This window comes from Mobula hypostoma, chromosome 2 (genome assembly GCF_963921235.1).
Source record: "Mobula hypostoma chromosome 2, sMobHyp1.1, whole genome shotgun sequence".
NCBI classification, from domain to species: Eukaryota; Metazoa; Chordata; class Chondrichthyes; order Myliobatiformes; family Myliobatidae; genus Mobula; species Mobula hypostoma.
In genome coordinates this window covers 147,286,253-147,298,814 of record NC_086098.1, presented here as the reverse complement: position 1 = coordinate 147,298,814, position 12,562 = coordinate 147,286,253, and the positions used below count along the sequence as shown (strand labels likewise).

General features: G+C 41.6%; 1 protein-coding gene across 2 annotated transcripts in view; it reads right to left on the bottom strand.

The window, feature by feature from the left end:
- Nucleotides 1-12,562, bottom strand: part of eif2b4 (eukaryotic translation initiation factor 2B, subunit 4 delta) — a 65,916-nt gene that overhangs the window by 2,388 nt on the left and 50,966 nt on the right. For both annotated transcript variants that reach the window (XM_063040861.1, XM_063040860.1), the window contains exons 10-12: nucleotides 8,238-8,365; nucleotides 6,093-6,267; nucleotides 4,614-4,794 (exon numbers count right to left, since the gene is read on the bottom strand). In XM_063040861.1, coding sequence (XP_062896931.1) covers nucleotides 4,614-4,794; nucleotides 6,093-6,267; nucleotides 8,238-8,365 — 484 coding nt within the window. The remainder of the gene's footprint in view (nucleotides 1-4,613; nucleotides 4,795-6,092; nucleotides 6,268-8,237; nucleotides 8,366-12,562) is intronic.

The window sequence follows — 12,562 nt, the reverse complement described above, 5'->3', positions numbered from 1 at the left end:
GTATTCTCGATCAAAGTCAAGGCTAAGTATCCTGAGATAGCCACGAAAGAACTGAAAACGTTGCTTCCATTTCCAACGTATCTCTGCAATGAATGCAGAAAACTAAATTGCGGAATAGATTCAGCCCATAACCCTCCATTCCTTTCCTGTCCATATACCTATTCAATTTTTCTTTAAATGGTAATATCGAACCTGCCTCTACCACTTCTACTGAAAGTTCCTTCAACACTTTCTTCAAGCTTCCCTGTCCTCTCCAGATAATTGACTTCTCACTATATTCATGTGAGGAAAATATGCGCTGTGTGTTTAATATTAAATTTGTTAGATAAAACTTTTTAGTAACGAAATTAAGTGTATTAGCCGTTATCACCTATATTCCGGTTGTGATTAACACCCCCCCCCCCCCCCCGATACAGAATCGTCAAAGAGGATTTGTAGAAAAAAATCGGAAGGTACACACATGCGCAAGTTACGCATGCGCACTGCTGCCCACACAAGGCGTCATGGTCATTGTAGTCTGCTCGGGGTAAACACAACGTATTTGACTGCTAACTCTTGTCCGGTAGCAACCCTACCACCGCCCCCCCCCCCCCCCACCCCCGGGGTCGGCCAGTCCGCAAGAATATTGTTAATATTAAACCGGTCCGCAATGCAAAAAAGGTTGGGGACCCCTGATGTAGACCACATCTACCACCCTACCCTCATCAATTTCTTTTGTTACCTCTTCATAAAACTCAGTTAGGCTCGTGAGGCACGACCTTCCCTTCACAAAGCCATGTTGACTATCCTTGAGTAGACTGTACTTCTCCAAATGCTCGTAGAACCTATCCTTAAAAATCCTTTCCAAAAGTTTGCAGACCACCGAGGTAAGATCTATAGCTCCCAGGATTCTCCCTATTACCTTTTTTAAACAAGGGAACTACATTTGCCATTCTCCAATCCTCCGGCACCTCCCCTGCAGCCAAAGAGGATTCAAAGATCATAGCTACTGCTCCAGCGATCTCTTCTCTCACTTCCCACAGCAGCCTGGGGTACATCATGTCCAACCCTGGGGACTTATCAATCTTGATGTTTTTAAGAAGATCCAACACTTCTTCTTCCTTAATCTCCACATTGTCCAGCACACAGGCCTGTTCTATTTCGATCTCACCCTGATCAAGGTCCTTTTCACTTGTGAATACTGAAGCAAAGTATTCATTTAGGACCTCCCCAACTTCCTCCACCTCCAGGCACTTGTTGCCTTCTTTATCCTTTAGCGGCCCCACCTTCATTCTTGTAATCCTTTTGTTCTTCACATATGAATAGAACACCTTGGGGTTCTCCTTAATCCTACATGCCGAGGCCTTCTCATGCCCCCTTCGAGCTCTCCTAAGTCCTTGCTTAAGCTCCTTCCTGGCTACCCTATATTTCTCATGAGCCCCTCCTGCTTCCTGCTTCTAAGATATGCTTCCTTCTTCCTCTTGATGAGTTGCCTCACGTGTTTCGTCAGCCAATTTACTCTCGCTAGTTCCTGCATCATCCCTTCATAGTTAGCCCTTCTCCAGTTAAGCACTTTCCCATTTTGTCTGTTTTTATCCTTTTCCATAGCTATGCTGAAGCTAAGGGAGTTGTGATCACTCTCACCAAAATGCTCCCCCCACCAAGAGGTCCGCCACTTGAGTTTACTTTACTTTATGTCACCGAACAATTGATACTAGAGCGTACAATCATCACAGCGATATTTGATTCTGCGCTTCGCGCTCCTTGGATTACAAATCGATAGTAAATATTAAAAATTTAAATTATAAATCATAAATAGAAAATAGAAAAGGGAAAGTAAGGTAGTGCAAAAAAAAAAACCAGGAGGCAGGCCTGGATATTTAGAGGGTACAGCCCGGATCCGGGTCAGGATCCGTTCAGCAGTCTTATCACAGTTGGAAAGAAGCTGTTCCCAAATCTGGCCGTACGAGTCTTCTAGACCAGGTTCATTACTCAGAACTAGATCCAGTATGGCCCCTCCTCTCGTTGGCCGGTCCACATACTGTGTCAGGAATCCTTCTTGAACACACCTGACAAATTCAGCCCCATCTATCCCCATTGCAGACAGGAGGTAACAGTCCAATATGAGGGAAGTTGAAATCACCCATAAGTATAACCCTGTATTTCCTGCACCATTCTAAAATCAGCCTGCTTATCTGCTCCTCGGTGTCCCGAGGGCTATTTGGGGGCCTATAGACTACTCCCAGCACAGTGATTGATCCCTTCCTATTTCTGACTTCCACCCACACCGACTCAGTGGACACTCCCTCTGCAGCGTCCTCCCTTTCTATAGCCGTGATACTATCCCTCTAGCGTGGGTTTAGTACTTTTTTTAAAGAATATATGGGTCGGCACAACATCGAGGGCTGAAGGGCCTGTACTGTGCTGTAGTATTCTAGTGTCTAGTGTCCAGTATAGAATAGTCAATGAGAACACCACATCTTTTAAGAAGTGGAGTGCATTGTATACATGGAGATCAACAGAAATGAAAGCCATGAAAGGCAAAGGAGTAGCATCTAGATGAAAAGGAGAACAAAATGATTATAACTCCAGATCCGGTGTGACTGAAAAAAACACAACATAAAGAATACAATAATTAAAAATACAGTAAGTAAAAATACAAAAGACAGCTTATATACTTAGATTGATTGTATATCTATAGTGACACTAGACACAGGAGTGTCTGAACATAGGGTGACTGACAGGAAAGTATAAAGTAGTGGTGGGTTGGGTTAGTGGGTCAAGGTGTCAGTCAGCCTTACTGCTTAGGGAAAGTAACTAATTTTGAGACTGGCAGTCCAAGCACGGATGCTATGTAGCTTCCTCCCTAATGGGAGTGGGACAAACAGTCCATGAGCAGGGTGGGTGGGATTTTATTGGCCCTTTTCCAACACCTTTCTGTATATACATCCTTCCTGATGGGTACGCTGGCATCAGTGATTCGTTGGGAAGTTTTGACTACCTGTTGTAGAGCATTCCTGTCCGCCGCATTACAGTTTCCAGACCAGGCAGTGATGAAGCTTGTTAGGAATTGGTCAGCAGCAGAGGCTTTTTCCCAGGGCTGAAATGGCTAACACGGGGGGCATAGATAATCAAGGTTCTTAGAAACAGGTATTGAGGGAATGCCAGGGGTAAGTTTTTCCACAAGAGTGTGGTGGGTATGTGGAATACACTGCCGGCAGCGGTGGTGCTGGAAGTGGATACAATAGCCTCTTAGATAGGTACATGGAGCTTAGAAAAATAGAGGGCTATGCAGGAGGGAAATTCTAGGCAGTTTCTAGAGTAGGTTACATGGTCGGCACAACATTGTGGGCCGAAGGACCTGTAATGTGTTGTAGATTTCTATGTTCTATGTTCACCACTGACCAACTCTGGTAAAACATCCTACCTCTCAGAGCTCAGCTGAGCTTAAAATCAATAGTTTTCTTAACAGACAGACCTGGATTCAAACCCAACTCTACAAGTGAAAGGAATCTATAACTAATGAGTGGTGACTTTTACTGCTTGGGTGATTGGCATAATCCACAAAGTATAATTTAAAATATAGAGCAGTGGTAATGTCACGAACCAAAACAAGCACAACAGAAAGTGAATCAGAGTCAGGTTTATTATCGCTGACTATTAGCTGCAGCAGTACAATGCAATACATAAAATACACTATAAACTATACTAAGAAATATATATAAAGATAATAAGGAGTGAAAAAGGAGAACAAAATGGTGAGGTAATGTTTATGGACCATTCAGGAATCTGATGACAGAGGGGGAAAAAGCTGTTCCTAAAATGCTGAGTGTGTGCCTTCAGGGCCCGGTACATCCTCCTTGATGGTAGTAATGAGAAGAGAGCATGTCCTGGTCCATAAAGATTGATGTCACCTTCTTTAGGTATCGCATTTTAAAGATGTCCACAATGGTGGGATGGCTAGCGCCCCTGATCTGGTTGGCAGGTTTTTCTGAAAGTGGTTCATTAATTATGTTTGAGACGGGGAAGACAATTCCTTTGTTATCTTTTTAAGATGTTCACTTTAGAGTCCTTCAGTTCTCACAAGATTAAAGTAGAAACTTTTTATGCTTAGTATACAGCCTAAAGGGCAGATTTATTTTAACTTCAGACCCCAGCAATTCCCTTTCCAAACTCTTATCAAGCGAAGGGCAATTCCCATTTATTCTTTCAGTGAGAGCAATGGCAGTTTGAGACAGAACCCTAATGCATTCAGCAGAAGCAGATTCCTAAAGAAAGCATTACTTACATTTTAACACACAACTTATTAGCGAACTGATCTTCCCTCAAACACTTGCAAGACAATATCAGCAAGCTCTTAGTACGTATGAAACTGAGCCTGGCGCTTCTGGCAGCAGTAGCAATATACTGTTTACTTTTTAACTTGTGTCGTCAATGCACCTTATTATTTACTTGTGGCTGTATTACTTTATGTGTTGCGTGTGAGTTACATGCACTGCGTTGTGCACCTTGGTCTGGGAGGAGACACTGTTTTGTTTGACAGTGTACACGTGTATAGTTAAAATAACAAATAAATTTGAACTTGATGTTGTCACATCTTCCTTGTTCAAAGAACAGGTTGGAAAACTACTTACCCAGTTCATTTGATACAAACGAATCTGTCTGAACTCTTTCACAAAACTTGTGCGTTTCACAGCACACCAGGACTGGCACATTATACGCTTTTGCCAAAAGAGCTATTTGTGACGTTCCCACACGTGACATCACATAACCATTAGCAAGAAGGGCGTGGGCTCCTAAGAACACCTTAGAGACCTGAGCAGAAAACGACAAAGAAAATAAAAACCAAAATCATCTCAATTAATTCCTGTCATGCATGGCAGAACTTTTACACTGAGTCCTGAACAAACTTCATCAACCACAAAAAAGTGTACTGTACATTATTTTTTATACATTTTTCAGTCTATGTTATGAACTTAATGATAGTCTGATAGCTGAGATTTTAAATAAAGTCAAAGAATTAAAAAAAACAACACTCACTCAGCTCATCTTCCTCTCTCTACTTTCACTTGTTTCTGGTTTTGGAGGCATAGAGCACTACAGCACTGAAACAGGCCAATGCTGAACTACTATACTGCATAGTCCCACTGACGTGCTACTGGACCACATCCCTCCATACTCCTCTTGTCCATATAATTATCCAAAATTCTACCAAATGTTGAAATCACAAACTTCAGAAGTTTGAATTATTTCTTTGAATGAATCAAATTGGTAAATGAGGTAATTTACTGTACCTTCGTTTGGTTCTATGTTTCTCCATTATACTTCTTACAACCTGTGCATTCCCCTTTCTACAAGTCCAGTTGTTCATACTAGCATATCTTGTTTTCTAGACATTTTTATTCTTTCCTGCCTTTTTTTTTAACGCCCCCCCCCCCCACCCGTGTTGCTCACTGAATACACAGATGCACTGCCTAACATGAGCCTCCCAATATTCTTCTCTGGTTTGAAATCACAATCTTTGTAAGTTCACTCAAGAGACCCCAAAGCAACACCTAAGGCCCAAGAAAACTTCTGAGAAGCAAACTATGGAGAACTTAAATATGCCAAACTATAGATTCATTTTGACTCAATATTGTATTCCACCTTCCAAGAACTAACCTTCTCCCTCTATATCAGAAGTGGCCACTTTTGATATAAGTAATGTGTTTGTGACAGCAACCACTTTCCCCTTCTCCATTTGTGTGCTGTTTCACATTTCTTTGTGACCCTCTAAACCTCTCGCACAGGAATACAAGTTTCAACCAATCCAAGCGTTATTTCTGTTCTATCAATCAACTCTACTCGTCTTCTCCAATCAAAATGAACTTATTTAATCTCCTTGCTATTTCCGATGATGGGTCTTATTAACTCTGTTTCCCTGAAGTTGCCTGATATGCCAAATATTTTAGCATCACCAACTGGATAAGTTAAATGTAGAGGTGTTTTACTTTCTTCTACATTTGCCTATGTTCATCCGTACTGAAGTAAAAGTAGAATTCCATTTTCTGAAACCAGCTTTTCACGATAGGCCAGTAATTAGAAAAAAGATACCAGGGAATTTAAAAGCATACCTCTGGCAGAATGTAGGCCAAAGCACCAATCAGAACATAGGTGCAATGAATCCCGTTTTTAACTAGTTTCCGGAGGGTCTCTCTTCCTTCGAGTTTAGGCCGGCTGTCCACCACTACAACCTTGAACTTCTTACGTTTATGAGCATCACAAAGAATGGAGTTTACTAAGGAAGAACTGAACAAATTAAAACCTCCTTAAAAAGAGAACTCAATTTGAGGCATCGGTATGCAACGTACAATTCAGTAACACTGAAGAACATAATAAGAAAGCTGTCAAGGCTTTGGAGAGGATGAAGAAAAGGTTCACCAAGATGCTGTCTGGATTACAGGGACTATGCTATAATGAGGTTGGACAAACTTGGGTTGTTTTTTCTGGAGCAGTGGAGGCTGAGCGGAGATCTGATAGAGGTTTATAAGATTGAGAGGCATAGATAGACTTGACAGACAATATCTTTTTCCAAGATTGAAATTCTAAATACCAGAAGGCATGCATGTAAAATGGGGGGGGGGGGAGAAGATAATAACAAAGGAGATGCGAGGAGAAAGCTTGCTTTTCTAAAAAAACACACAAAGAGTAGTGGGTGCCTGGAATGTACTGCCCGGGGTAGCAGAGGCTGGTACATCAGGTGCTTTTGTGAGATGTTCAGACAGACACATGAATGTGAGGAAAATGGAAGGATAAGGACATTGTCTAGGCAGATGGTATTAGCTTAGTTATCCATTTGATTACTGATTTAACTGGTTCAGTACAACACTGTGGGCCGAAGGGCCTGTTCCTGTATTGTACTGTTCCATGATTGATGTTGTTCATAAATAGTGATGGGGGGAGGGAGGACCGATTCTAATGTGTACTAAAATCTAAAGTGAGAAAATGTATTAAAATATGGTAAAATAGGTTAACTAGTTGGCACTCTAACTTTGGAACTTTACGATGTTGGTCCTTGCTCTCAGGGCTCACTGACTGGCTGTTTTTCGATATTCCAAGGACACAGCCTAGAAGACGAATGTGCCTTTGGAGTTCCGAGCCCTTGCAGCCCTGGGGACGAGCTGATTCTATGTTGTTGCCGCAAACTGAAGCATCACAGGAGAAAAAGGACTATCAGGAACAGCAGATCAGCTTTCAGGAGCTCTGTACTCCAATGGCTCTCTCTCTCTCTCATTGGTGGGTGGGGGGGGTGGTTTGTTGCCGATTCTAAAGTTGGAGAACTCAGAAAAAAGTGATGCAGCATACTTTAATACAGTAAATGAGTGAGTTGCTTGTTTTTGTTGGTACCCCCTCTCGCTGTGAAAGTGTGACACCTCTGTCCCTTTATCAGGTACAGATCAAGCCTGTGGTATGTTGAGTTGTCCGGTGAACTATTAGTTCCCGTTGTACTGCAGATTATGGTCTTTATTGGGGCTTTGCTATTGCTTGCTTGACAGGGGAGGGTGCTGATGCTTTTAATGCTGAAGTAAGTGGGGGAAGAGAGGGCCATTGTTTTGCTGCTGCTTGTACGTGGGAGGGGGGAGAAGGGGGGCTTTGGGGTTCTAACATGCTTTACTGTCACTCATTCTTTGGGGCATTCTTCTGTTTTCGTGGATGTCTGTGAAGAACAAGAACTTCAGGCTGTACATTGTGTACGTTCTTTGATATTAAATGGAACTACTGAACTAGTTTATTACTGTCACATGTACTGAGATACAGTGAAAAATATTTGCATGATCTCCATGCTGTTTGTAAGGTGTTTATTCACTCTCTGAGACTACGTACGTTTCCTCTGCCTGCTCCAATTTCCTCTCACATTCCAAAGACATACAGGTAAGTTGTGGGCATGCCATGTCGGTGCCAGAATGTGCAGTGACACTTGTGGGTTCCCCCCAGTCCATGAACTGTGTTGGTCGTTGATGCAAATGACACATTTCACTGCATCTGATGTACATGTGACAAATAAAACTAATGTTCATCTTTAAAATGAAGAGAACAACAGTGCAGAATAAAGAGTTACAGTACCGAGAAAGTGCAGGGCAAGAGCACATTTATGAAAATGGAGCACTCTTAGTAAGTAAACTATTTTTCATTTCCTGTAAGATGGCACCAATGTTTGCTGTAGCTGCTGGTAGGAATTCTGCAGATGCTGGAAAGTTGCGTTATTTAGAGTCACTTACCATGCATAAACCAGAATTACATCACCATCATTAATTTTCTCAACCGCTGATTTTGATATAGCCTCTGCAGCCAAGTGGATCTTCTCTTTTACATAGTTATCTATACGCTCTAACAACATGGTCTTAGCCTAGAAGGAATACAGAAGGTCGCGTCACAGACATATCTTATTTTTACATAATCAAGGCATAAGGGAAAATATAATTATTAGATGTTATGACCATAAGACACAGGAGCAGAATTAGGCCATTTGGTGTATCAAATCCGCTCTGCCATTCCATCATGGCTAATTTATTATCCCCATAACCTTTCATGCCCTGACTAATTAAGAACCTTTCAACCTTTGTTTTAAATATCCCCAATGATTTAGACTCCACAGCCATCTATGGCAATAAATTTCAGATTCACCATCCTCTGGCAAAAGAAATTTCTTAAGTGTATTCTTAAATGTATGGCAATCAAAACTGCAGTATTAAATGTTCATGAATTGTTCAATGAAAGTAAATAGGATGTGTATACTATTCGTCCAGAACCTCCTTAAAAACAGTCCCAAAAGTAAACAGACAGGATTTTTAAGGGTCTCAGCCTGAAATGTCGACTGTACCTCTTACTAGAGATGCTGCCTGGCCTGCTGCGTTCACCAGCAACTTTGACATGTGTTGCTTGAATTTCCAGCATCTGCAGAATTCCTCGTGTTTGAGGATTTTAAATTACCCTTTTTTTTAAAAAAAGGGAATGATGTAGCAAACCAGGACCACCAGACTCAAAAACAGTTACTTGCTCCAAGCAGCAAGGCTGATCAATATCTCCACCCACTAACCCTCTCCTCTGCCACAACCACTAGTTTATCATTTCCTGTCAGTCACCTTATGTACAGACACCTCTGTGCCTAACGTCATATTATAGGCATTCAATTTTCGTATGTATACAAGCTATCTTGCATATTTATATTTGTTTTTTTTTATTGTTATGTTTCTAATCTTATTGTGTTTTTTTCTGGGGTTGCATCAGACCTGGAGTACAATTTTTCATTCCCCTTTATACTCATGTGCAGGAAATGACATTGTAAAATCTTGAATCAGCTGCGCAGTGCTGCGAAAGGGGAACTTGCTGCTTTCATGGATGCCGCCGAATTGAAGTGAATATATTTAGTATGAACTTGACCTACCAGCTGACTGACTGATGCTAGAGGACCAAAATACATCATGCAGACACGTACAAAAAACTGATTAAATAATCCCATTAGTGAGCTTGTCTGCTCACTTATTCCCACTGACCTCTGCAGTAGAGATATCCATGAATCTGCCTGCATCAAACGGTTTTTAAAAAATTACTTCCTGCAAACTAATTATGAAAACCAATCAAGTTTATCTTCCTGAAGCTTTTTGTGTAAGAGCAATTCCACTCTGTGCCAATCTCAAAGTCAGGAAATTACGTGCTGCTGTCAGAGAAGACATTGAAGTTCAACTTAAATTTATTATCCAAAAACATCCATGAAATCTTATACTATCTAGAGATGCATTTTCCTCCAAGCATTCACAATAGAACAGAGAAATACAATAAAATCAGTGAAAAGCTACACAAACAACCAATGTGCAAAAGGAGACAAACTGTGCCAACACAGATAAACAAATCATACTGAGAAAATAAGTTATCGAGTCCTTGAAAGTGACTCTGTAGTAGTGGAATCAGAGTTGAGGTAACCCTGATGGTGTGGGACCTCCTGCACAACGGCAGCAGCAAGAAGAGAGCACAGCCTGGATGTTTGGGGTCCTTGATGGTGGATACTGCTTTCTTGTGTCAGCGCTCCTTGTAGATGTGCTCAATGGTGGGCAGGGCTTTGCCTGGGGTGGGCAGGGCTGTGTCCACTACTTTTTGTAGGCTTTTCTGACACCTATCAAATAATCACAATGTGAATGCAGGGCCAGGATATGGGGTGCCACGGCAGCGTAACAGTTAGCGAGATCTTATCACAGCCTTGGGGGGGGGATCTGAGTCCAGAATTGGATCCCAGCGTTCTTTGTAAAGAGTCTCTGCCTCGTCCTTCCCATGGAATGCGTAGGTTTTCACCAGGTCCTCCAGTTTCTTTCCACAGTAAAAAGACATACCCAGTAGGTTAACTGGCCTTTGTAAATTGTCCCTTGATTAGGTTAGGACTAAATCGGGTTTGCTGGGGGGTGCAGCTCGAAGGGCTAGAAGGGCTATTTCTGTGCTGTATCTCTAAATAAACTAAAATGTTCTGACCTTTTAACCTACTCTAAGACCAATCTAACTCTTCCCTCCAATATAGCCCTCCATTTTTTTTTCAGTCGACGTGCCTGTTGTCACCAATAATAAAATAAAATAACAAACCCAGAACAAATGCACTCTTATGACTCAAACATTCTTTATTTTACTAGTGCACAAGGGGAACAGCGTGACCCCTGTTACCACACTATTCTGAAGCCAGGACAGAAAACTGCTATCTTTATACAAAATTGGCTCATCAGTACAGCTACTGACCACTTGCTAAATTGTATATGTTTGAATTCCTTACTTGTAAGATCAATCGCCATTCACAACCTAGGTGTTAAAAGTCAATAGAAACTACAAGCTGACAACCGAGGACGCTTTTAAGTCAGTAAAGCAAATGTCCCTTTTTCGTTGGGTGTGTTTCACATCTTTCCATTACTCTTGTCTCATCTGTCTCCAGCACCCCTGTGTAAATGGATGCTATGTTCTTCTAGGTTGATTACACACTGTCACAGTCATTCTCATCTAATCATCTGCAGTAAGCAAGGGTGATCTCATTTCAAAGGCCTCTGGCTGTCCACCTGATCTATGCCTCTTATTATCTTGTACACCTCTAGTAAATCTCCTCTCATCCTTCTTCACTCCAAAGCTCGTTCAACATGTCCTCATAAGAAATGCCCTCTGATCCAAGCAGCATCCTGGTATGCTCCATTTTTTTCCCAACATCCCAAAGACATGCGGGTAGATTAAATGGCCACTGTGAATGACCACAAATAGGAAATGATAGGAGAGTCAGGGTGAGTTAACGAGCATCTGAGAGATAGTAGTCTAACAGGAAATAGTGAATTGCTCAAAAGCTGGCAAGGACTCACATGGCTTGAACAACTCTTTTGGCTTAAAGAAATATGAAACATAAACTGGCATAAAGTAAGATGCTCTTTCCAGCAGAAATGCTGCCAGAAGCAATCCTTTTGCTGCTAAATCCTTTAAAAGACCTTTCCATTAATATGGAAATACTTCCTGCTCACTAATTACAGTTTTTAAATGTTAATTGCTTATTTAGAGATGCAGCATGGAACAGGTCCTTCACAGCCAGCAACCCACTGGTTTAACCCTAGCCTAATCATGGGACAACTTACAAGGACCAATTAATCCACTAACTGGTACATCTTTGGACTGTGGGAGGAAACTCAAGTTCACAGGGAGGACATACAAACTCCTTACAAATGAGGCGCCTTACAAATAAATAATCTTTATTATTTATAATTGTTGAATGTTGTTTTTTATTCCATGTCTCGCGCTGAACAACACACCACAGCAAATTCCTAATACACAGAAATGTATATGGCAAATAAAGTTGATCCTTGATTAAAATAAGCAAGAAATGAAAATACAAAGTCCCCGATCACTGACTTTTTTGAGACCTAAGCAATTATTGCAATTATCATTTGGAAAAATTGTGTATAATCCCATTGTAAATTGAGGAAGTATGAAATTTTTTTAAAATCATATTTGGTTCAGCAGATTTTTTTTTCCAATGTCATTTGGACAATGATTTATTTTCTTCCTACCTAATCAAACCAAGCATCAATTACCTACATGCTAGAACATGCTGAATTCCACCATGGACAGTCCCAAACACGGTTTCAAAAGGAGGAGGGTCGGGCATGAGGCTAGCAACTCCATCCAGTGAAAAACAGAGTTCCAGGAACACCAACAGAAGCTCTAAAGGCCTCATCCCTGAGAGAGGAAGGATCTTTGTCTAGAAGACACATGTAGTCGTGTGGTGAAAGTGCAAGTCTATGGAAGCCACAGGGCTGATCATCCTTCCATCAACCAGGGAAGAAAAGAAGATGGGGATGGATAGGACACACACTGCGTAACCCAAGTACCAACATCACCAGGCATGCGCTAATGTGGAATCCCCAGAGAAAGCAGGAAAGAGGCCAGCTAAACAACATCTGGTGACGCAATCATGAAGCTAACACCAGGAAGATGGGCTAAACCTTGGGACAACTTGCATGGTTGTCCCAAGGCAGAGGAGACTGGCGAGCTGCTGTCAGCAGCCTATGCCCGAGTAGGAATGATGGGCTTA